Source organism: Oncorhynchus keta, unplaced genomic scaffold, assembly GCF_023373465.1.
Source record: "Oncorhynchus keta strain PuntledgeMale-10-30-2019 unplaced genomic scaffold, Oket_V2 Un_scaffold_5444_pilon_pilon, whole genome shotgun sequence".
Lineage (NCBI taxonomy): Eukaryota > Metazoa > Chordata > Actinopteri > Salmoniformes > Salmonidae > Oncorhynchus > Oncorhynchus keta.
Genome location: NW_026290960.1, coordinates 496,210 through 521,348, shown reverse-complemented (window position 1 = coordinate 521,348; position 25,139 = coordinate 496,210). Strand labels below are relative to the sequence as shown.

The window sequence follows — 25,139 nt, the reverse complement described above, 5'->3', positions numbered from 1 at the left end:
TGAGCATTCTCCATTAATGTCACCAAATCTCGATGAATGTCAGCATGCAGTGGTATTAATGTGGTTATGAGAGACTCGCATAGTCTCTATAGTCAATGATATATGCATTGTTAACGTTATAGCCAGAACTTGGAAACTCGGAAATGTCTGACTTGCTAACTGGCTGTAGTTGTACACGTGCCGCGCTCAACCAATTAGCAAGTCGGACATGTTCGAGTTTCCTAGTTCCGACTTTCATCTGAACGCGCCAATAAACCTGCGATACCGAAACTTCGTTCCGTGCGCCCGACAAATGAAAAAGTGAAGGTCGTTCCGACCAAACAAATTGCACTACTGTATTTTATAACTGACTAAACGGGAACTGATTTCCGGCTGAGACGAAAACTACCAGAAGGTTAGTGAGAAATCTTTTTGTAGCTACCCTAATAATAAACACCTTTCTCTTACTTTTCTGTTTATTCCTGCAGGAATGAATGGAAGCAACAGTCATGTCATATATGGAAGCAACAGTCATGTCATATATGGAAGCAACAGTCATGTCATATATGGAAGCAACAGTCATGTCATATATGGAAGCAACAGTCATGTCATATATGGAAGCAACAGTCATGTCATATATGGAAGCAACAGTCATGCCCAGACAAAATGTTCAGCTACAGGTTGTTGTAATAGAGACTTGTGTCCCAGTTTTCCACCATGTCTGAGTTGTACTCCAATGGTCCAACAGCAGCAGTGAGTGAGGGAGGGAGGGAGGGAGTGAGTGTATGAATGAATTAGAGAGAGGCTGTGTGTGTCGTTTGAGTTGCTGCTGCCTTGTGCTCTGCTAACCCACAACATGGCATGTGGATATAATCCCTCTTTCTCTCTGCCCCAGTTTCTGCATGTAGATCTACTGCCTGTCTCCAGCCTCTACCCCAGCCCTACTCTTTCTGTCCCTGTCCCTACTCCTACCCAACCCCCTCCCCTGTCCTATGCTCTCACCCAGCAGTCAGGAGTGTTCTTGTCACAACCACACTGTCATATTTCCAGATCTCGCGTAGCTTTGTGTAGTGTGTATACAGCCCTGTGTCCTGTCCTGCACAGCTGAAATGTCACACTGCCGTCGCTAGGCCCAGCAGCTGAAGAGAAAGTGTGTGTGTGTGTGTTTAGGACTTTCCGGGGGCAGTTAAGATAAGCAAGGCTGGCTGAGGAAGCAGCAAGCAGACGTAGTGTTAGAAGACGTCCTCACCTGCAACACACACACAACTGTTTGTGTCTCTAGGTGTTGTTGACCAGAGGTACAGCTACAGGCCTGTCCCTCAGCAGCACTAGTCATGTCCTCTCTGCTGCGCTGTGTCTCCTGCTGCGGCTCCACTGTCACCTTGCTCCAGCAAGGTGTTCGCCACCACACACCTGGCCGACGGGCCTTCAGGACCTTCCCACAGCTCTGGAACTGTGAGCCTGCTAAAGGTAGGACACAACTACAACTCCTTAACAAACACACAAACTCCTTAACACTGTCTTCTGATAACTGTCTTATCTGTATTTGTGCCACAGTAGGCAGTCTAGGCCTGGCTGCTTGTTGTTTTATAGCTTCTCCTCTCTATCCTACTAAAGGCATTGGGAAACTAAACAGCAGTTCAGTTAAGGACATTTTCTCCCCTGGCTGGAGGAGTGGAAAACCTCCCACACAGCAGTGGCGGTTGTGTTTGGAATAGGGGTTGATAGGGAATTTGTTGAAATAGGAAACAATAGGACCGTGAATCAACTTAGCTAAGATTTCTATGGGGTGCTAACATGACCGTGGCTAACTCTACTCTCTGTTGCTAACCTGCAAAGAGAACATGTAAGAGAGGTCAGTTAAAGGTGAAATGTGTATTCTGCTGTTCCGTGGCAGATCTACTTTTTATAAACACTACCCTGTGTTGTCACTGACTGAGGTAGCTGTGCTGGAGTGTATGTTGTGTGTTTGTGGAAGTTTTGTGTGTTACTGGGACATTTAGCGTAGCAGGGTTTGGGTCTGTGTGTGACAGACAGAGCAGGCCTCGTCGTGGTGTGGGTACTGGCTCGCAGCCAACCAGCTGCTAATAATGTTTCTGTGCTGGGGAGGTCACCACACCGTGTATGGGCTGATATGTGAAACCCGACTCTCCACCGGCCTCGCCGGCCCAACTCACTTTCCGCTGCAGAACTACACTAACTAAACTAACTTACACACACTACGGTAGTAGTCACTACGGCCGAGTACACTACAGGTTGCCTTAGTCCCTGCCTCACTTCCATTCTTCCTTACTCCCTTCCCTGCCTCTTCCACAGTCTCATCTGCAGCCTCTTTTACCCTGAACCTGTCAGTCTCTCCCAGATTCTCACCTTGTCTTGATAATGGCAAACAGCATTGTTTTCTGAACTCATAATTGGGTTACTCTTCATGCTGTTAATTGTAATGCTTTACTCATATCTTCCACTCATGTATCTGTACAGGTGTGTTTGTGTGTGCGCACTGATTGTGTGTGTAAATCACACCCCTTGTTTTTCCACGAGGTGTGTTATATCTTATGTGGTTGTCCTCAAGTGTTTGTTAAAAGGAGGTTGTGTGTGTTGATGCAGGACGGCTGTATAAGGACCTGGTGGTAGGAGTTCCTAAGGAGATCTTTAAGAATGAGCGTCGTGTGGCTGTGTCCCCTGCGGGGGTGGAGCTGCTCGTCAAACAGGGCTTCAACGTCCAGGTGGAGTCTGGAGCAGGAGACCACGCTAAGTTCTCTGACCAAATGTACATAAACGCTGGGGCCTCCATCACAGACACTAACGGGGCCTTCGGATCTGACCTGGTCCTCAAGGTCAGTACTGGGCTATGGAACTCAAACTAAACTCAAACTCAGTGTGGTCAATACTGGGCAGGGAGTTAACTTGAACCCAGGGCTGCAGGGTTACATCTGAGAGGATCGGCCTGATCAAGGCTCTGTGCAGAATCATGGATCTACATTCCATGAACTACTCATTATGAGATCAAGATTAGTTATCCCACACAGCTCCTAGCTCAGGCAGATCCCCTCGCACGTGCTGTTAGGAAACAAAATGTGTACTGAACTATTGAGGGTCAGATCCTAACTTCAGATATACACATGTTGAAATGTAACTTTATTGTAAACCATACTTCACACTTATAGTAGTATGTTAATGGGAGTTTTACATAACAAATTGAGTGAGGAATGAGTTTTGCCATTCCAAAGTATTAGGTATGGGATAACACTGGTAAAGTCTGAGTAAATCGTTGTTGCTGGTTGTTTGAGCTAGTAGAGGAAACAAAATAAACATTTCAATCTCTTAGACATTGTTGGCCCCTGATAACTTCTGACCCATCTTCTCTCTTGAACTTTCTCTCCAGGTGAGAGCTCCAGTGTTGAACGAGGCTACTGGCAAACATGAGTCAGAGCTGCTGAAGCCTAAATCCACCCTGGTGAGCTTCATCTACCCAGCCCAGAATCCTGATCTCATGGAGAAGCTGGCCCAGAGTCAGACCACCGTGCTGGCCATGGATCAGGTCCCGCGAGTCACCATCGCACAGGGCTACGACGCACTCAGCTCCATGGCTAACATTGCAGGGTAAGGGGAGACCTGCACAGAGACCCAGACATGCAGACACACACGCATACGTATATGTCTTAGCCTCCAGCTCTGAAACTGGTTCAATGTGTTCATAGAACTGTGTGTGTCCTGCAGGTACAAGGCTGTTGTTCTGGCTGCTAACCACTTTGGCAGATTCTTCACCGGCCAGATCACAGCAGCAGGGAAAGTCCCCCCAGCCAAGGTAAGTCCTTCTATAGCAGTTGTATCAACTAGATCAATGTGAATGTACCTGTCAAAACTGAACAACTGTGACATGTCAGAGCATTAACTACATTCTAGTGTTTTGCCATCTTGTTAACCCTTCCAGGTCCTGGTCATTGGAGGTGGAGTGGCTGGTTTGGCTGCAGCTGGAGCCGCCAAGTCTATGGGAGCGATCGTCAGAGGCTTTGATACCAGGTGAGTTGCAGTACCAGATGAGTTGTAGTTAGTCTTCGATACCAGGTACAGTATTGATGATGTTCTGTATCCACCCTCAGACCAGCAGCTCTGGAACAGTTTAAGTCGTTCGGGGCGGAGCCTTTGGAGGTGCACATTAAGGAGTCAGGGGATGGTGTTGGAGGTTACGCCAAGGAGATGTCCCCAGAGTTCATTGCAGCTGAGATGGAGTTGTTTGCCAAGCAGTGTAAAGACGTGGACATCCTCATCAGTACTGCTCTCATCCCAGGTGAACATTCATTCATTCGGTATCTCATTCATTCATGCTCTCATTCATTCAGTATCTCATTCATTCATTCATACATACTCTGTCTGCTTGTTCTCCTCTCTTTGTTTCTCTCCTACGTCTCTCCCTCCTTTCTCTCACCATGAATATCATTCCACTCTTTCTATCCTAATCATTTCCCTTTCTATAATGATCCGTGACCATGCCCTCTGTCTGTAGGGAAGCGAGCTCCCATCCTGATCAAGACAGAGATGGTGGAGTCTATGAAGGATGGCTCTGTGGTGGTGGATCTGGCTGCTGAGGCTGGAGGAAACATTGAGACCACCAAGCCTGGAGAGCTGCACGTACACAAGGTGGGGAGACCACCTCAGTTCTGGAAGAATAATACTGTCCCTAGAGTGTGTATAGTTGGAGCTTGTGTGTGTGTGTAACTGAGAACTGTGTGTGTTTCTCCTCAGGGTGTGACACACATCGGCTTCACGGACCTGCCCAGCCGCATGCCCACCCAGGCCAGCACCCTGTACTCCAACAACGTGCTCAAACTGCTCAAGGCCATCAGGTAAAGGGACGGGTGGGTGGGTGGACAGGTATTTGGATGGATAGATGGACACTTTATAATACTACTAGACATGGACAGGGACAGTAGTTTTCCCTAGGACCGATCACGTTACCTGACCAGGAAAAACACCTGGCCTATGTTATAGCCCCACAGACCCTGAGTTGTTCCTGGCCAAGTCTAAAAGGATTGGAGTTTGATAAAGGTGGTTCAGTATATAAATGTGATATATTAATGTTTTTAATTGTGCTTATCACCATCAGCCCAGACAAAGACTACTTCCACTTTGAGCCCAAAGAACAGTTTGATCACGGGACACTGGACCACGTCATCAGAGGAACCATGGTCATGCAGGTGTGTAGTATGTGTCTCTGTTGATACTTTATGTAGAATATGTCCATTTTGGGACCCTTTTATTTATTGTTTTGTCTAGTTCATTTTGACACAAATATCATTAAGTCACATTTTTGTCATTTGAATAATGATTTAGTCTAGTTATTGTCAAAATGAATAAAACAGCGGGCCGTTTTAGTCAACTAAATGCCCTTTTGATTTAGTCCCATTTTAGTCGTCCCATTTCCATTATCTCATTAACCTTTAGTAAACATAAATCACTGACTTCCATGTGCACAAACACACACAGCCTTGTCCTACCAACATATTTTTCTGCATAAAATTCTATTGTAGATTATTTTCCCAACAGCCAGATTGTCAGAACACATTACTCTGCAGCAGATGATACATCACAGCCTTTGACATACTGTAGCGTATTGCAATCAAAGTTCTGTCATAGTTAGTTACTACTTAACTAGCATTAATAATCTGTTATTACCTGAACGTATATATTGTGAGGACTCTCTTTCAGATGTCTCTTGAGGTTGGTAGTATTTTTTTCCCCGTCAAATTGTGGGTGCAAATACTGTCTTCTCCCGTGAAAGAAGGTTGGATTTGGTTTTGTTTCAATTGACACGATAAGTAAAGAGCTACAAAGTAGGTGAATCAGTCACACTGAGACTGAAGAAAGCAGGGAGTTTTAAATGTGATATTTCACTCCAAAATCAAAGTTTGGCAGATATTCTCTGTTGAATGAGTTGAAGAGTCCACGTCCCTTCATGCTCAGACTTTCTCTGCCTCCCAAATGGCATCCCATGGGCCCTGGTCAAAAGTTGCTCCCTATATAGGAAGTAGGGTGCCATTTGGGATGCATGCTGTTATTTCTGAGTGAAGCGTCACCATGACCCATAAGCCACCCTGCTATATTCTCTCAGCTGGAATCCAGCTGGCTGCACATAGCACAGTTTATGTGAGAAACAGGAATGCTAGTTATGAAATATATTTTTTAACTTGTTAGGGACGTGGTCCCGTGGTGGGAACATCAATCAGCGGAAATGTTCATGAGCGCCACCTATAGAGGTTGATAAAACTCAAACTTTCATTAAAATGGACATACAATGTACTGAATTAAAGCTACACTCGTTGTGAATCTATCCACCAAGTCAGATTTGTAAAATGCTTTTCGGCGAAAGCATGAGAAGCTATTATCTGATACCATGCACCCTCAAAATACTGCAACGTCACCTAACACGACAGATTTTGCATTAGCCGGCGCGAACCAAAACGCAGAAATAAAATATAAAACATTCATTACTTTTGACGAGCTTCTTTCTTGGCACTCCTAGATGTCCCATAAACATAATTTAGGGTCTTTTTTCGATTAAATCGGTCCATATATAGCCTAGATATCGATTTTAAGAATACTGTGTGAACAACGGAAAAAAATAGCTTTTTCTAACATAACGTCATTTTTTAAAATTAAAAAGGTTGACGATAAACTTTCACAAAACACTTCGAAATACTTTTGTAATGCAACTTTAGGTATTAGTACACGTTAATAAGCGATAAAATTCATCAGGAGGCGATGTAAATTCTATAGATGTCCGTCTCGAAAAAATGTCTTGGAGAGAGCTCGACCAAAACATCCGGTCGGAGACCGGAGGGAATCGGTTCCCTTGATTCGGTTAGACCAAGAATCAAAGCTGAATCAAATGACAAGACTCTAGACAACGTGTGGAAGCTGTAGGCACTGCAACCTCGGCCTAATTTAATTCGGTTCACTTTGAACAATTCCTTGAAGTCGCGCATGGATATTTATTTCCATTTTCAGTGATCAGATTTTCATGCACTTTTCGATGAAACGCACGTTCTGTTATAGTCACAGCCGTGATTTAACCAGTTTTAGAAACGTCTGAGTGTTTTCTATCCACACATACTAATCATATGCATATACTATATTCCTGGCATGAATAGCAGGGCGCTGAAATGTTGCGCGATTTTTAACAAAAAGCTGTGAAAAGCTGCTTAAATTCTCGACTTCCCTAACAGTTAAATGCACTTTTCCAGGAATGTCTTGATTTGAAAGTTTTGACATTTTGACAGTGTTTATGGCAGACTAGAGAAGCAGAGAAAGCACGAGGTGTGTCACCTTACCACGTATTAAACAAAGAATTATTCATGCTATTTAAAGGTGATTTTTCTCGCTAGCTATGTTCCATCGTTATATCCCCGTGGTTGTTTACATTTACATTACATTTAAGTCATTTAGCAGACGCTCTTATCCAGAGCGACTTACAAATTGGTGCATTCACCTTATAACATCCAGTGGAACAGTCACTTTACAATAGTGCATCTAAATCTTAAAAGGGGGGGGTGAGAAGGATTACTTATCCTATCCTAGGTATTCCTTAAAGATGTGGGGTTTCAGGTGTCTCCGGAAGGTGGTGATTGACTCCGCTGTCCTGGCGTCGTGAGGGAGTTTGTTCCACCATTGGGGGGCCAGAGCAGCGAACAGTTTTGACTGGGCTGAGCGGGAACTGTACTTCCTCAGTGGTAGGGAGGCGAGCAGGCCAGAGGTGGATGAACGCAGTGCCCTTGTTTGGGTGTAGGGCCTGATCAGAGCCTGGAGGTACTGAGGTGCCGTTCCCCTCACAGCTCCGTAGGCAAGCACCATGGTCTTGTAGCGGATGCGAACTTCAACTGGAAGCCAGTGGAGAGAGCGGAGGAGCGGGGTGACGTGGGAGAACTTGGGAAGGTTGAACACCAGACGGGCTGCGGCGTTCTGGATGAGTTGTAGGGGTTTAATGGCACAGGCAGGGAGCCCAGCCAATAGCGAGTTGCAGTAATCCAGACGGGAGATGACAAGTGCCTGGATTAGGACCTGCGCCGCTTCCTGTGTGAGGCAGGGTCTTACTCTGCGGATGTTGTAGAGCATGAACCTACAGGAACGGGCCACCGCCTTGATGTTAGTTGAGAACGACAGGGTGTTGTCCAGGATCACGCCAAGGTTCTTAGCGCTCTGGGAGGAGGACACAATGGAGTTGTCAACCGTGATGGCGAGATCATGAAACGGGCAGTCCTTCCCGGGAGGAAGAGCAGCTCCGTCTTGCCGAGGTTCAGCTTGAGGTGGTGATCCGTCATCCACACTGATATGTCTGCCAGACATGCAGAGATGCGATTCGCCACCTGGTCATCAGAAGGGGGAAAGGAGAAGATTAATTGTGTGTCGTCTGCATAGCAATGATAGGAGAGACCATGTGAGGTTATGACAGAGCCAAGTGACTTGGTGTATAGCGAGAATAGGAGAGGGCCTAGAACAGAACCCTGGGGGACACCAGTGGTGAGAGCGCGTGGTGAGGAGACAGATTCTCGCCACGCCACCTGGTAGGAGCGACCTGTCAGGTAGGACGCAATCCAAGCGTGGGCCGCGCCGGAGATGCCCAACTCGGAGAGGGTGGAGAGGAGGATCTGATGGTTCACAGTATCAAAGGCAGCCGATAGTGACGGTTGTTACTCAGGTCCCTTAGGTGACATGAAGAATCCTGTCTTCTAGTTAAGAACCTCAACTTGCACGTGATTGGTCAGTCTCTTATATTCAACCTTGGTGCCGTAGAAACTCACTTTTTAAAAAGCAAGGTTTCCAATTAAATCATGACAGGATCCCTCCATTTCTAACAATAACCTTTCATTTAGAATATTCCTCAATTGCTCACGTGTTTCTCAATGTGTATATTTGTCATGTGGATTTCTAACAACGTGTATTTTTCATCTTGTGTGTTTTTCACATTGTGTGTTTCTCACATTGTGTTTGTCACATCTCCAGGAAGGCAAGAGCCTGTTCCCATCCCCCCAACCTAAGACACAACCCCCGGCCGCTCCAGTCAAACAGAAAAGTGTAGCAGAGCTAGCGGCAGAGAAGGCAGCTGTGGTCTCACCTTTCCAGAAGACCTTGACCAACGCTGGTGTCTACACCGCAGGTCAGACACTCACACCGTACACACTTACACACACACACACGCACACACACCCTAACTCCCTCTCTCTCTGCTGTCCTCTCCTGTCTTCAGGTCTCTCTACATGTCTGGCGCTGGGCTTGGCAGCTCCCAACTCAGCCTTTACCCAGATGGTCACTACTTTCGGCCTGGCCGGCATCGTGGGGTACCACACGGTGTGGGGCGTCACCCCCGCCCTCCACTCACCCCTCATGTCCGTCACCAATGCCATCTCAGGTCAGAGGTCAGGGCTCAAATAGTGTCACTGCTGGGTCCTATTTATTTGTGCACACCTTAGTAAAATGTATTAAAACGCTTTGCAATGAAAAACGAGCACTTATTAGACAAGCTTTGTCTGTCCCTCCTCGTGTGGGTCAGTTTTCAGCTGTTTGGTGTCTAGTGAATAGGACCCTGGTGTGTCAGCAGGTAATGGTCACCCTGTTCTCCATACTGGGTGTGTCTGTAGTGTAACAAAGCCCTCCGCTTATTTTCTCCCTCTAAGAAACCCCTGCAGAAACTGTTACATTATTCCATTTCTTTACTCCTTCAAGCACCTGGACGTTGAACAAGGTGTGTGAACATATTGTCTTCTCTCCCCGTGGCAGGTCTGACTGCTGTGGGTGGTCTGGTCCTGATGGGGGGAGGTCTCCACCCCTCCTCCTTCCCCGAGGGCCTGGCTCTGGCTGCAGCCTTCGTCTCCTCCATCAACATCGCAGGTCTGGCACACACACACACATGCGCACATGCACACACACAAGCAAGCACTCACTCACTGTCTCTACCTGTCTCTGTCCTCCCAGGTGGGTTCATGATCACCCAGAGGATGCTGGACATGTTTAAACGTCCTACAGACCCTCCAGAGTACAACTACCTGTACGGTCTACCAATAGGAGTCTTCATAGGAGGTTACGGGGCCTCTGTGGCAGCTGGCTACCACATCGAGCAGGTGACACTGATGTGCTGTTGTTGTTGAAGTGCTGTTCTACAAATGATGTAACTACCTGGGGTTAGGAAGCCAATTGTGTTGTGTAGGTGTTTTATGTTGTGTATCACTGTGTGTTCCAGATGATGTACCTGGGGTCTGGTATGTGCTGTGTGGGAGCATTGGCAGGGCTGTCTTCACAGGGCACTAGTCGTCTGGGTAATGCCCTGGGCATGATGGGGGTAGCAGGGGGCATCGCTGCCACCCTGGGCTCCCTGAAGCCCTCTCCTGAGCTGCTGGCACAGATGAGTGCTGCCATGGCCACCGGAGGAACCCTGGGTAGGTGGACCTGCCACACCACACAGCCATATACAGATACACACCATCTCAAATCTAATCAACATGTATTGAAAGTGTGTTTAAACATCTAAAAAGACTTTATGATTGAAATGGAAATGTAAAAAGCCCATGGCCACCAGAAGACCCTGGGTAAGTAGGCCCTTCCTCCAAGACCAGGCTTAATCCGTGTCTGGGAAACGGGCCCAAGTCAACTTTTCCAGCAAGATGCCATGTTTCTACCTCTGAGCTTTTCCTTCTGCCATTGGTGATGAGGATTTTGGTCTGGACAACACAGGCACAGGCAGATATCTGATCTCATACACCATTCCACATTTGTTTAAAAGTGTGTAAAACCATGATTAAGGTTTTTACATGTTATTGACTTTGCATATTATTTCCGAAGTCTTTGGAAAATGAGTGTGAATTATTGAAACTATGATGGACCATCCATCATGCGATCTAGATTGACAGATATACATGTTCTGATATCTTCATGGTGTCAGAGTACTTTGTGTGTGTGTGTACTTTAGTAGTGGTGTGTTATACTGATATGATGTTATTATTCTCTTAGGCCCTGGCAGCTGTCTCTCTCACACACACACACACACACACACACACACACACACACACACACACACACACACACACACACACACACACACACACACACACACCCCCAGGGCATGTGTGTTTATGCAGTCTGATATTAGTAATATTATCCTTTTAGAGAACTAGTTGTTATTTTATTAGGGTTTTTGACAACACTGTTTAGAGCGTGCCTCCAGACTATTCTGTTACTTCTGATGTTAATGCCCAATATGAATACAAAAGTAATTCAGTCCAGATGGTTGCCTTCCCAGCAAATACAGTATGTTGTAGCACTAGGAGTTAGTCCAACTCTATGTGAAGCACTGAGACCAGGAGAAAATATTTCCATAGAAAATGTCTTATACATTTGTCCTTCAGAGATTCAGGGCTGTTTTGTTGTTGTTGCTGAATTCCAAATCAACTGCTAGGACCTACAGCCATCGGTACATGTATAGAACTGAAGGTCTCTAATGTGAAGGTGTCTGTTTTCCCCCTGTGCCCTACTGCGTGTTTCTGACCCTCTGCTACTCTGCTTCCCCAGGTCTGACCATTGCCAAGCGTATTGAGATCACTGATCTCCCCCAGCTGGTAGCTGCCTTCCACAGCCTGGTGGGTCTGGCTGCAGTGCTGACCTGTGTGGCAGAGTACATGATCGAGTACCCTCACTTGGACGTACACCCTGCAGCCAACATGGTGAAGACTGTGGCCTACCTCGGCACATACATCGGAGGGGTCACCTTCAGCGGGTCACTGGTGGCCTATGGCAAGCTGCAAGGTACTGTAGACCGCCATTAACACACGTGGATGCAGGAACGCAGACACACACACACACACTCTCTCGCTCTGAGCTCTCTGTCCTGTGGTACTGATTGCCTCCTTTTGATCTAGCCAAAGCCCAAGATCCCATGGGAAATCCAGGCCAGGAGTGTGTGTGTGTGTGTGGCTGTGTGGCTGGCTGGCTGGCTGGCTGGCTGGCTGTGCCTGACAGAGTGGAAGTGCCGGGAGGTTTGTAGGAGTTCTATGTTGGTAAGGTAACAGTTGTTAAAGGAAAAATCCACCCAAAACCACTACGATGTATAGTGTTAAGTAACGCATATGTGAGAGCAATATTTTTTGTGATCAAATGTTTAATTTTGGTGTTTATAATAAGGTTGGTAGAAACGTAAAAATCTATGTGGAAATATGTTGCAGCTCAAGTCGACTACCAAATCCACAATGCAATGCTCTCTATGGGCTGGCTGGCGAGCTAGCAAACTTAACTACACACAATAATACCAAAGACAAGATCAGTATATGAAGTAGCTAGTTGGCTGTAAAATTGCCAAAACAAACTGCACTATCAATTTAAGGAGTCTACAATCTCACCTGTTCAACCTGCAGATCGATGTGCCTCAGAGTGGAGTTTGACATTCGCAACGGCACCATGCAATGCACCCTGGACTGAAGAGGCAGACAAATAGGAGAAATGTGCTAAACCCTCTGTTAAATTCTAAATTTCTCGAAGGTAGGAATATCGCAAAAAATCTGATCATTGAGTCATTTGAGAGAAGACATCCTGCCGTGTTATGACATCAGACAGTATTGAAATCTGACATGATAGATGTTTTCACTGTCTAAAAGTCCTATTCCTATTAACTTCCAGGGTAGTGAGAGAGACTTTATCACAGTGCTACGTCAAACCGGATGGATTTCTGCCTGCTGGAACACCAGTAACTCCGATAAACATTAAATGACCCAGGAAATCGATAGAAAATCACTCAGAGATACACAAAAGTAATGTAACATTCAAAATGGGTGTATCTTCTCTTTAAATGTGTGGGGGGGGGGGGCTGCTTTTCTACGGAGGGGAGTTATTTTTCTAGCCCACGTGAGAAACGGTTGTCTCTCTATTGTGTTTAGAAACCGTCAGTTCTCTATTCCCTCTGTGATCACTGGTAATGAGAGACCGACCGAAGGCAGGAGTCCCTGCCAGATCTGTGGTCTGTTATCAATATATTACAACGCTCCACATGACCTCCACCCCTCACTCTAATCAATGTGATATATCAATACAACCCTGCACCATCTCTCCTTCCAGGATTCCCCGTTCCCCTCCTCTCTGTTCCCAATTTCCAGTTCAGAATGATAAATTGTGAGTTCAGAGTTTTGAGTTCTGGGTGCAGTTTTGTGAACATTGTTCTGTATTCCCTCCTTTCAGGTGTTCTGAACTCCGCCCCGCTGATGTTGCCGGGGCGTCACATGATGAACGCCGGTCTGATGACGGCGTCTGTCGGTGGTATGATTCCCTTCATGCTCAGTGCTGACTACGCTACTGGCATGGGCTGTCTGGTTGGAGTGTCTGGCCTCTCCACCGTCATGGTGAGAACATGGCTAAAGATGTCATGTTTTATACAGACATGGTGAAGCCCACCAATGACCAATAGTGTTATTCAGCTCTAATCAGAATAAGAAAAACTTTGACACTCAACAATGTTGGTGGGACTGACCTTGATAAAGGCTACAACGACAACCACAATCTACAGCAGGGTTAGGCAACAGGCGACCCGCTGGCCAGAACTGGCTTGAGTGTTAACATTTTTTTGTTTAGTTTGTTTCAGCTCCAACAAAAATTGTTCCACGGCTTAATCTAGTTGCCTACCCCTGATCTAGAGGAAATAACCCAGTATCATACAGTCACTGTGAGGGGTTTATCTATTGACTACCCAGCAAACCAAAATTGGCTTTGTAATAGTTCCCAGAACATTCGCTAGCTTGCGGCAAATGTTCTCATAACACAAAACCTGGCCAGTTGGCTCATGATTACACAATGTTTGTATAAAAAATTTGCCTGATGTTGCCAGAACATTCCCAGAACATTGATCCTATATTTCGTTGCGGCAGTGTGCTCTAAAAACATTACTGGTGCATTACTACCTTACCTGGAACCCTAATGAGAACGTTTGGGGAATGTTCTGTGGTGGTTGTTACAGGTGTCGTGCACAACCTTTCAGTGAATGTTAGGAATACATTCCAAGGATAATACATTTAAAATGTTTTTGGGATGTTATCCTAATGTTAGATAAAACACTACCTGGAACATAATGGGAATCTTAGCTAATGTTCTGGGAATGTTCCCGGTTTGCTGGGTATTGTTCCAAGATTTGAGTAACTTTCCAAAGAATCGCAGCTTTGAGAAATCGAGGTTGGAAGATTACTGGAATTAAGAGGAAATCCAGGAATCCTCCAACTGGTATTTCTGGAAAACCTTTTGCAACCCTACTAGTGACTGAAGCCTGTCCTGACCGTGATTGTGATTGTGTTCCTGTAGGGTGTAACCCTGACGATGGCCATCGGGGGCGCTGACATGCCCGTGGTCATCACTGTGCTCAATTCCTACTCTGGTTGGGCGCTGTGTGCCGAGGGATTCCTATTGGACAACAACCTCATGACCATTGTAGGAGCTCTCATTGGCTCGTCTGGTGCTATCCTCTCCTACATCATGTGTGTGGTGAGTACTGCTAAACACTCAGTCGCATTCACTCACACACATACTCTCTCTCAGCCTCTCACTCAGACACTCACTCACCTGCCAGTCAGGTGGCTTTGTCATCTTAGTTTTGCTCTTGCACTTTGAGATTTTTTTGGTTTTGGAATTCATCAAAAGATTTATCACGCTCCCCATAGAGATATAATATAAATGTTGGATTTAATCCTGGTTACACCCCTCTTTCCAGGCAATGAACCGTTCCCTGCCCAACGTGATCCTGGGAGGGTTCGGTACCAGCTCCACGGCGGGGGGGAAACCCATGGAGATCACAGGCACCCACACAGAGGTCAATGTGGACCAGTCCATCGAACTCATCAAAGAGGCCAACAGCATCATCATCACCCCAGGTACACACACACTCTCTCTCACACACACACGCACACACACTCTCTCTCTCTCACACGCACACACACACACACGCACACACTCTCTCTCTCACACACACGCACACACGCAGCACAAATGCAATCATGCGTTCGCACAACACGCAAGTTCTGGGTAGGGTTCAGAGGTAGTCTTATGGAACACACCTGTGTTCCAGTGGTCATCACTGTAGGAGGGTTGTGTGCAGAGTCGTGTATCTATATATCTGTCTGTGTGTTCTGCTCTCCTCCCAGACTGAAATCTGCTACCAGGTCATTTAGTGATGAACCCTGGCATAACATCTGTACTGGAGCCTGACACGGGGACAGGGAATGTCCAGTAGAGGGTGCGGTTTGTCTATGTCCCTGTGAAGCGGAGCTAGCTTGCTCGCCAGGCAGACAGACAGACAGGCAGGCAGTCAGACCTCCGAGGTAACTGGTAATATAGAAGACTACAGTGGCCCAGGGGTTAGAGGTCAGGGGTATTTGTTCCAAATATAGTTGATTAGTTGTAATCAACATACAGCACTGGCCTCTCACCTCTCAACTCTACTCAGTATCAGAACACACCTCTATCCAGTATGCTGATACCTCAGGACAGTTACACAAGCAGGCGTTAGACAGACACATGGGAGCGGGGGTTCCTCTCGCACGCATGCCCTCTTCTTCACCCCCCGCCCCATAACACACACAACCCCATAACGCTTACAGGCAGGGGAAAGGGGTTTCCTCGCACGCACCACCCCCAGACTGTAGAAATCCTATGATTTAAGACAGAAGGGAGAGCAGAGGGGAGAGAGGGAGGGGGGGGGAGTGAGAATAGAGGGTGAAATGGGGCAAGAGGAGGTGAAAAGGGGGAGAGGTAAGAGAGAGATAAAGGAAGGGTATTGGGAGAGAGGAGGTGAAAAGGGGGAGAGATAAAGGAACGGTAATGGGAGAGAGGAGGTGAAAAAGGGGAGAGATAAGGGAAGGGTATTGGGAGAGAGGAGGGGAAAAGAGGGAGAGGTAAGAGAGAGATAAAGGAAGGGTATTGGGAGAGAGGAGGGGAAAAGGGGGAGAGATAAAGGAAGAGTATTGGGAGAGAGGAGGGGAAAAGGGGGAGAGATAAAGGAAGGGTATTGGGAGAGAGGAGGTGAAAAGGGGGAGAGATAAAGGAAGGGTATTGGGAGAGAGGAGGGGAAAAGGGGGAGAGATAAAGGAAGAGTATTGGGAGAGAGGAGGGGAAAAGGGGGAGAGATAAAGGAAGGGTATTGGGAGAGAGGAGGGGAAAAGGGGGAGAGATAAAGGAAGAGTATTGGGAGAGAGGAGGGGAAAAGGGGGAGAGATAAAGGAAGAGTATTGGGAGAGAGGAGGGGAAAGAGGTACTGCAGCCTTGGTCAGGAGAGGAGACAGAAGATAACAAATAGTTTCAAACAGACCTTATTCACTTCTGTTTTTAGTCTTCCAAGAATAACTTCTGCATTAAGTTACTTCTATCATTTATCTGGTCATTAGTTACCTCTATCATTTATCTGGTCATTAAGTTACCTCTATCATTATCTGGTCATTAGTTACCTCTATCATTATCTGGTCATTAGTTACCTCTATCATTTATCTGGTCATTAGTTACCTCTATCATTTATCTGTCATTAGTTACTTATCATTATCTGGTCATAATCATTATCTGGTCATTAAGTTACCTCTATCATTTATCTGGTCATTAGTTACCTATCTATCATTTATCTGGTCATTAGTTACCTCTATCATTTATCTGGTCATTAGTTACCTCTATCATTTATCTGGTCATTAGTTACCTCTATCATTTATCTGGTCATTAGTTACTGGTCTCTATCATTATCTGGTCATTAGTTACCTCTATCATTTATCTGGTCATTAGTTACCTCTATCATTTATCTGGTCATTAGTTACCTCTATCATTTATCTGGTCATTAAGTTACCTCTATCATTTATCTGGTCATTAGTTACCTCTATCATTATCTGGTCATTAGTTACCTCTATCATTTATCTGGTCATTAGTTACCTCTATCATTATCTGGTCATTAGTTACCTCTATCATTTATCTGGTCATTAGTTACCTCTATCATTTATCTGGTCATTAGTTACCTCTATCATTATCTGGTCATTAGTTACCTCTATCATTTATCTGGTCATTAGTTACCTCTATCATTATCTGGTCATTAAGTTACCTCTATCATTTATCTGGTCATTAGTTACCTCTATCATTATCTGGTCATTAGTTACCTCTATCATTATCTGGTCATTAAGTTACCTCTATCATTTATCTGGTCATTAAGTTACCTCTATCATTATCTGGTCATTAAGTTACCTCTATCATTATCTGGTCATTAGTTACCTCTATCAATTATCTGGTCATTAGTTACCTCTATCATTTATCTGGTCATTAGTTACCTCTATCATTATCTGTACCTCTATCATTATCTGGTCATTAGTTACCTCTATCATTTATCTGGTCATTAGGTTACCTCTATCATTATCTGGTCATTAGTTACCTCTATCATTTATCTGGTCATTAGTTACCTCTATCATTATCTGGTCATTAGTTACCACTATCATTTATCTGGTCATTACAACCTCTATCATTTATCTGGTCATTAGTTACCTCTATCATTATCTGGTCATTAGTTACCTCTATCATTTATCTGGTCATTAGTTACCTCTATCATTTATCTGGTCATTAGTTACCTCTATCATTTATCTGGTCATTAGTTACCTCTATCATTTATCTGGTCATTAGTTACCTCTATCATTTATCTGGTCATTAGTTACCTCTATCATTATCTGGTCATTAGTTACCTCTATCATTTATCTGGTCATTAGTTACCTCTATCATTTATCTGGTCATTAGTTACCTCTATCATTATCTGGTCATTAAGTTACCTCTATCATTATCTGGTCATTACAAACATACCTCTATCATTTATCTGGTCATTAGTTACCTCTATCATTATCTGGTCATTAAGTTACCTCTATCATTTATCTGGTCATTAGTTACCTCTATCATTATCTGGTCATTAGTTACCTCTATCATATCATTATCATCATTTATCTGGTCATTAGTTACATCATTTATCTGGTCATTAGTTACCTCTATCATTTATCTGGTCATTAGTTACCTCTATCATTTATCTGGTCATTAGTTACCTCTATCATTTATCTGGTCATTAACAAACTCTACATTTATCTGGTCATTAGTTACATTTATCTGGTCATTAGTTACCTTACTGGTCATTAGTTACCATCATTATCTGGTCATTAGTTACCTCTATCATTATCTGGTCATTAAGTTACCTCTATCATTATCTGGTCATTAGTTACCTCTATCATTTATCTGGTCATTAAGGTCATACCTCTATCATTTATCTGGTCATTAGTTACCTCTATCATTATCTGGTCATTATCAAACTCTATCATTTATTTGTTATTCTATCATTATCTGGTCATTAGTTACCTCTATCATTTATCTGGTCATTAGTTACCTCTATCATTTATCTGGTCATTAGTTACCTCTATCATTTATCTGGTCATTAGTTACCTCTATCATTATCTGGTCATTAGTTACCTCTATCATTATCTGGTCATTAGTTACCTCTATCATTATCTGGTCATTAGTTACCTCTATCATTTATCTGGTCATTAAGTTACCTCTATCATTTATCTTGTATCATTAAGGGTCATTAGTTACCTCTATCATTTATCTGGTCATTAGCCAGGTCATTAGTTACCTCTATCATTATCTGGTCATTAACTCTATCATTTATCTGGTCATTAGTTACCTCTATCATTATCTGGGTCATTAGTTACCTCTATCATTTATCTGGTCATTACGGATATCATTTATCTGGTCATTATTACACTCAGTCATTAGTTACCTCTATCATTTATCTGGTCATTAGTTACCTCTATCATTTATCTGGTCATTAGTTACCTCTATCATTATCTGGTCATTAGTTACCTCTATCATTTATCTGGTCATTAGTTACCTCTATCATTTATCTGGTCATTAGTTACCTCTATCATTATCTGGTCATTAAGTTACCTCTATCATTATCTGGTCATTAGTTACCTCTATCATGTATTTATCATTAAATGTATAGTTATGACGTGGCCACGAGCAGCACCGCAGATATTAAGATGAGCATGAAGCAAGACAATGCTGGGAATATATATATGTGTGTGTGTGTGTGTGTGTGTGTGTGTGCTCCTTGCTGCTACAACATGGTCCGGACCAAAACAGCAGAGGTTCAACCTCGCGCTTCAACACTCTTAGTTGTTGTGGAAATCGGCCCAATATTCTGTTTACCAGTGGTGGAAAAAGTACTCAATTGTCATACTTGAGTAAAAGAAAAGATATCTTTAATAGAAAATGACTCAAGTAAAAGTGAGTCACCCAGTAAAATGCTACTTGAGTAAGAGTCTAAAAGTATTTGGTTTTAAATATACTTAAGTGTTAAAAGTAAATGGAATTTCTAAAATTAACTTAACTATCAAGTAAAAGTATAAACCATTTCTAATTGCTTATATTAAGCAAAGCAGACGGCGGCACCATTTATTAGTATTGACGGATAGCCAGGGGCACACTACCACACTCAGACATCGTTTACAAACTAACCATTTATTAGTATTGACGGATAGCCAGGGGCACACACATACCACCATTTATTTGTATTGACTAGCAGACATCCACACTCAGACATTTTACAAACTAACCATTTATTTGTATTGACGGATAGCCAGGGGCACACTACCACACTCAGACATCGTTTACAAACTAACCATTTATTTGTATTGACGGATAGCCAGGGGCACACTACCACACTCAGACATCGTTTACAAACTAACCATTTATTTGTATTGACGGATAGCCAGGGGCACACTACCACACTCAGACATCGTTTACAAACTAACCATTTATTAGTATTGACGGATAGCCAGGGGCACACTACCACACTCAGACATCGTTTACAAACTAACCATTTATTAGTATTGACGGATAGCCAGGGGCACACTACCACACTCAGACATCGTTTACAAACTAACCATTTATTAGTATTGACGGATAGCCAGGGGCACACTACCACACTCAGACATCGTTTACAAACTAACCATTTATTAGTATTGACGGATAGCCAGGGGCACACTACCACACTCAGACATCGTTTACAAACTAACCATTTATTAGTATTGACGGATAGCCAGGGGCACACTACCACACTCAGACATCGTTTACAAACTAACCATTTATTAGTATTGACGGATAGCCAGGGGCACACTACCACACTCAGACATCGTTTACAAACTAACCATTTATTTGTATTGACGGATAGCCAGGGGCACACTACCACACTCAGACATCGTTTACAAACTAACCATTTATTTGTATTGACGGATAGCCAGGGGCACACTACCACACTCAGACATCGTTTACAAACTAACCATTTATTAGTATTGACGGATAGCCAGGGGCACACTACCACACTCAGACATCGTTTACAAACTAACCATTTATTAGTATTGACGGATAGCCAGGGGCACACTACCACACTCAGACATCGTTTACAAACTAACCATTTATTAGTATTGACGGATAGCCAGGGGCACACTACCACACTCAGACATCGTTTACAAACGAACCATTTATTAGTATTGACGGATAGCCAGGGGCACACTACCACACTCAGACATCGTTTACAAACTCACCATTTATTAGTATTGACGGATAGCCAGGGGCACACTACCACACTCAGACATCGTTTACAAACTAACCATCTGTGTTTAATGAGTTCACCAGATCAGAGGCAGTAGAGATGACCAGGGAAGTTCTTTTGATCAGTGTGTGAATTGCACCATTTTCCTGTCAAAATGTAACGTGTACTTTTGGATGTCAGGGAAACTGTATGGAGTAAAAAGTACATATTTGCTTTAGGAATGTAGTGAAGTAAAAGTTGGCAAAAATATCAATAGTAAAGTACAGATCCCACAAACTACTTAAGTAGTGCTTTTTGAGTATTTTTACTGAAGTACTTAACACCACTGCTGTTTACTTTGTGCATCGCTGAGTCATACCTTTTAACAGTAACATTTTAACTTTACCTACAGTGACACTGTGATTGTGTAGGTTGGTCGGCTTATAACGTGTGTGTGTGTGTGTGTGTAGGTTGGGGTCTGTGTGCGGCTAAGGCCCAGTACCCCATTGCTGACATGGTGAAGATGCTGGTAGAGCAGGGCAAGTCTGTCAGGTAGGTCTTCACAATAATATAATTCTCTCTCTCTCTCCTCAATCATCTCTTTCTCTTCCTCTCTCTCTCTCCACTCTGTTTATTTTTGTTGGGGACCATCAGTCCTCCTGTCACAGTGAGAGAACGATATCTTCCTGTATTAGTCTGACTTCTAAAATAACATTCTTTCCATTTAGTTTTTCAATCCCACTGACCGTCTTGAGTTTCCTGGTCAGGAACACTGGCAGGTCACCTTTTAAGTTCAAGGAAGACAAAACACATCTGGGCCTAAAAGCTTTAGTGGAAAACATCTTTATTCTCCAAATTCGGAGCGAAGCTGTGAAGCCCTGACTGACTGAGGAATTGCATAAAGACAACATTAATGTGTGTGCTTGTGTTTTTCTGTGTGTGTGTGTTTCTAGGTTTGGTATCCACCCTGTGGCAGGTCGTATGCCAGGTCAGCTAAACGTGCTCCTGGCTGAGGCAGGTGTTCCATACGACGTGGTTCTGGAGATGGATGAAATCAATGAGGACTTCAAAGGTCAGCACACACACACTCACACTGATCAATTTACTGAACAAAAATATAACGCAACAATGAAATTGTTGGTCCCATTTTCCATGAGCTGAAATTAAAGATCCCTGAAATGTTCCATACACACAAAGCTTTACCTCTAAAATGTTGTGCACAAATGTCTTCAGATCCCTGTTAGTGAGCATTTTATCCTTAACCAAGATAATCTGTCCACCTGACAATTGGCATGCTGACCGCAGGAATGTCCGACAGAGCAGTTGCCAGAAAATTAAATGTTTATATCTTTACCATAAGCTGCCTCCAACGTCGTTTTAGAGAATTTGACAATACATCCAACCAGCCTTACAACCGCAGGCCTCGTCTAGCCACGCCAGCCCAGGACCTCCACATCCGGCTTCTTCACCTGCCAGATTGTCTGAGGAGTATTTATGGCATAGGCCCTGTGACCCTGCCCATACATGTGAAGTCCATAGATTAGGGCCTAATTTATTTAAATTGACTGATTTCCTTCTATGAACTGTAACTCAATAAAATCTTTGAGATTGTTGCGTTTTATATTTGTGTTGAGTGTAGATTGATGTATTCATTGATTTGATCATAACGACCAGCAGGCATCCCTCACACTTGGTTGTGTTTGTCACGCTGCCTGGCTGGTTCCATCCATAGCTTCGCCAGGGTCTCTGTACTGGTTTTACTTCATGTGTGTCCCCCCACAGAGACTGATCTGACGCTGGTGGTGGGTGCTAACGACACAGTGAACTCAGCAGCCCAGGAGGACCCCAACTCCATCATTGCTGGCATGCCAGTCCTGGAGGTCTGGAAGTCCAAACAGGTAGGAATGAAGAAGGTAGTATAAGAGTATTAGTACAGGGCCGTCGCTGGTTTACAAAAGGAAGGAAGGATGCAAAATATTGTCTTGTTCTGCTCTCTGGTGTTGAGTCCTCCTACTCTTTGGTTGACAAGGACTCTCACAGGTATAGAGTATAAAGGTATAACATGAGATTGTGAAGTGTGCTGTCTTCTGTTTCTCTGTAGGGGATTGTGATGAGCTCTCCGACTAGTTATTTTAAACATTTCTGACACTATTTATTTAGACCAGTCATACGCAACAGACGGGCCGTGGGTCCTGAACTAAAATGATAAATGAGGGTTAGTCATGCCTCGACCCCTGGTCTCATATGAACACACATAAGACATGACAAAATGTGTAGAATTGCAGGAAATTAGCTGCAGTTTTCTCTCCGCCAACAAGAGGGGTGTGAGGTGGTTTGTTACGCCGATAAATGACAATGTCCATCTGGACATTTGCCACCTAGGTAATGTGTGTGACCCTGACCTTCTCAAACAGTACTTCTGTACCCCTGATTTAAACAGTTGGAAACAGAGGGGGGATGTGGGAAGAGGAATATAAAAGGTGACGTTAGCCATGTCTCAACCCTGTTCCCCTCCCTGTACTGTAGGTGATTGTGATGAAGAGGACCATGGGTGTGGGCTATGCTGCAGTAGACAATCCCATCTTCTACAAGCCCAACACATCCATGCTGCTGGGAGACGCCAAGAAGACCTGTGACACACTACAGGCCAAGATCAGAGAGGCCTACTACTAGAACAGAGATGGACAGTACACACACACTCCCTATCGGCTTTACGGATCTATTTATTTGTCTTTAATCCAGATGCAGGTGTATGGTTAAGATTAGTAAACAACGTTGAATATTTTTACACTTAGTGGCTTGATGATTATAGAGGACCTCAGTACATATGATTATTGGATGTTGGGCAGTGATGTTGAACCAAAGGTGTGGACACGACGATTAGATTACATTTAAATTAACCCATGCACTGCCTGCCCTGATTTGTAAATAAAAATCTGTTTTGAATGTGATCTGTTGGCTAGAGTTCCCTATTCAATTGTATTTGTAAGAGCTTGTCAGGTATAATTTCACACAAAAGCACTGAGCAGCACCAATTGGAGTTGAAACCACATGCTCCCAGTAGCTAACGGTAGACTGGCTCTCAACCAGTAAACACCAACAGCGTGTTGATCTAGCCTGTTAAAGGTCATGGAACCTACATGCACAGCGTTCACCATACATACAAATGAAGAACAAGCTGCATTGACAGATGTCCAGCGTAATGAATTCAACCCCAGCCTTTATCAATCTTTACCCTTCTGTATTCACATATACTCACAGTACATTTCCTTTGGTCATTTTATACCCAAACACAGACCAGGTGATACCGTTCATAATTCAACATGACATGTTGCACAGTAACAACCAAGACGGCACCAACAGTTTCAATCTGTTACATTTGGATCAAATTAGAGCTATAAGTTGTCCTCCACATAAATCTGAGACAGTAGCTGGGTTTCCATCTAATTAATGGGTTTCATTAGATTATGAAAATAAACATCTCTGGTGGGAAAATGCATATCAAATGGACTTGTTGTGGATAAAAAGCTGATGTAGTGCACATAGAAGTAACTTTAAAAAATAAATGGGGTTCCATCACATTTACCTCTGATGGTTTTGTTGCGTTTATATAGGAAATGGTTCCACTCTGGCCTTGGCATGTGTGTTCCAACCAACAGCTTGCAGATACAGTGTATCTATAGCCTACATGACATTATGGATAGTGTATCTATAGCCTACATGACATTATGGATAGTGTATCTATAGCCTACATGACATTATGGATAGTGTATCTATAGCCTACATGACATTATGGATAGTGTAGCTATAGCCTACATGACATTATGGATAGTGTATCTATAGCCTACATGACATTATGGATAGTGTATCTATAGCCTACATGACATTATGGATAGTGTATCTATAGCCTACATGACATTATGGATAGTGTATCTATAGCCTACATGACATTATGGATAGTGTATCTATAGCCTACATGACATTATGGATAGTGTATCTATAGCCTACATGACATTATGGATAGTGTATCTATAGCCTACATGACATTATGGATAGTGTATCTATAGCCTACATGACATTATGGATAGTGTATCTATAGCCTACATGACATTATGGATAGTGTATCTATAGCCTACATGACATTATGGATAGTGTATCTATAGCCTACATGACATTATGGATAGTGTATCTATAGCCTACATGACATTATGGATAGTGTATCTATAGCCTACATGACATTATGGATAGTGTATCTATAGCCTACATGACATTATGGATAGTGTATCTATAGCCTACATGACATTATGGATAGTGTATCTATAGCCTACATGACATTATGGATAGTGTATCTATAGCCTACATGACATTATGGATAGTGTATCTATAGCCTACATGACATTATGGATAGTGTATCTATAGCCTACATGACATTATGGATAGTGTATCTATAGCCTACATGACATCATTATGGATAGTGTATCTATAGCCTACATGACATTATGGATAGTGTATCTATAGCCTACATGACATTATGGATAGTGTATCTATA

At 43.7% G+C, this 25,139-nt stretch overlaps 1 protein-coding gene and 1 long non-coding RNA gene across 4 annotated transcripts; one reads left to right on the top strand and one right to left on the bottom strand.

Annotated features, from left to right (window-relative positions):
* Window positions 1-226: 226 nt before the first annotated feature.
* nnt2 (nicotinamide nucleotide transhydrogenase 2) lies at window positions 227-23,541 on the top strand. Of its 2 annotated transcripts, XM_052516807.1 has the most exons (23): window positions 227-394; window positions 1,262-1,449; window positions 2,587-2,816; window positions 3,365-3,582; window positions 3,700-3,787; window positions 3,914-4,002; window positions 4,083-4,270; window positions 4,487-4,620; window positions 4,726-4,826; window positions 5,087-5,177; window positions 8,980-9,133; window positions 9,224-9,385; window positions 9,754-9,864; window positions 9,949-10,094; window positions 10,214-10,409; window positions 11,539-11,772; window positions 13,195-13,355; window positions 14,305-14,484; window positions 14,711-14,870; window positions 21,061-21,142; window positions 21,544-21,662; window positions 22,373-22,488; window positions 23,117-23,541. In XM_052516807.1, exons 2-23 carry the CDS (start codon window positions 1,314-1,316, stop codon window positions 23,261-23,263), a joined length of 3,243 nt encoding a protein of 1,080 aa, XP_052372767.1. In that variant the 5' UTR covers window positions 227-394; window positions 1,262-1,313; the 3' UTR covers window positions 23,264-23,541. The 2 variants fall into 2 exon arrangements, with proteins under 2 accessions (XP_052372767.1, XP_052372766.1); XM_052516806.1 differs by lacking the exon at window positions 227-394 and having other exon boundaries at window positions 1,063-1,449.
* LOC127929158 (uncharacterized) lies at window positions 16,207-17,793 on the bottom strand. 2 transcript variants are annotated; one of them, XR_008133474.1, is made up of 4 exons: window positions 17,645-17,793; window positions 17,239-17,294; window positions 16,878-16,905; window positions 16,207-16,494 (listed from the first exon to the last, which is right to left on the bottom strand). It is a non-coding gene; the product is annotated as an uncharacterized LOC127929158 (long non-coding RNA). The 2 variants fall into 2 exon arrangements; XR_008133475.1 differs by lacking the exon at window positions 16,878-16,905.
* Window positions 23,542-25,139: the final 1,598 nt, after the last annotated feature.

What these genes read in the sequence shown, in the direction of transcription:
- nnt2 (XM_052516807.1), top strand. Translation starts at nt 1,314, where the DNA reads ATGTCCTCTCTGCTGCGCTGTGTCTCCTGCTGCGGCTCCACTGTCACC. An exon ending in GAACTGTGAGCCTGCTAAAG is followed by an intron (nt 1,450 to 2,586) that starts GTAGGACACAAC and finishes GTGTTGATGCAG; the next exon opens with GACGGCTGTATAAGGACCTG. An exon ending in TCTCCTACATCATGTGTGTG is followed by an intron (nt 14,485 to 14,710) that starts GTGAGTACTGCT and finishes CCCTCTTTCCAG; the next exon opens with GCAATGAACCGTTCCCTGCC.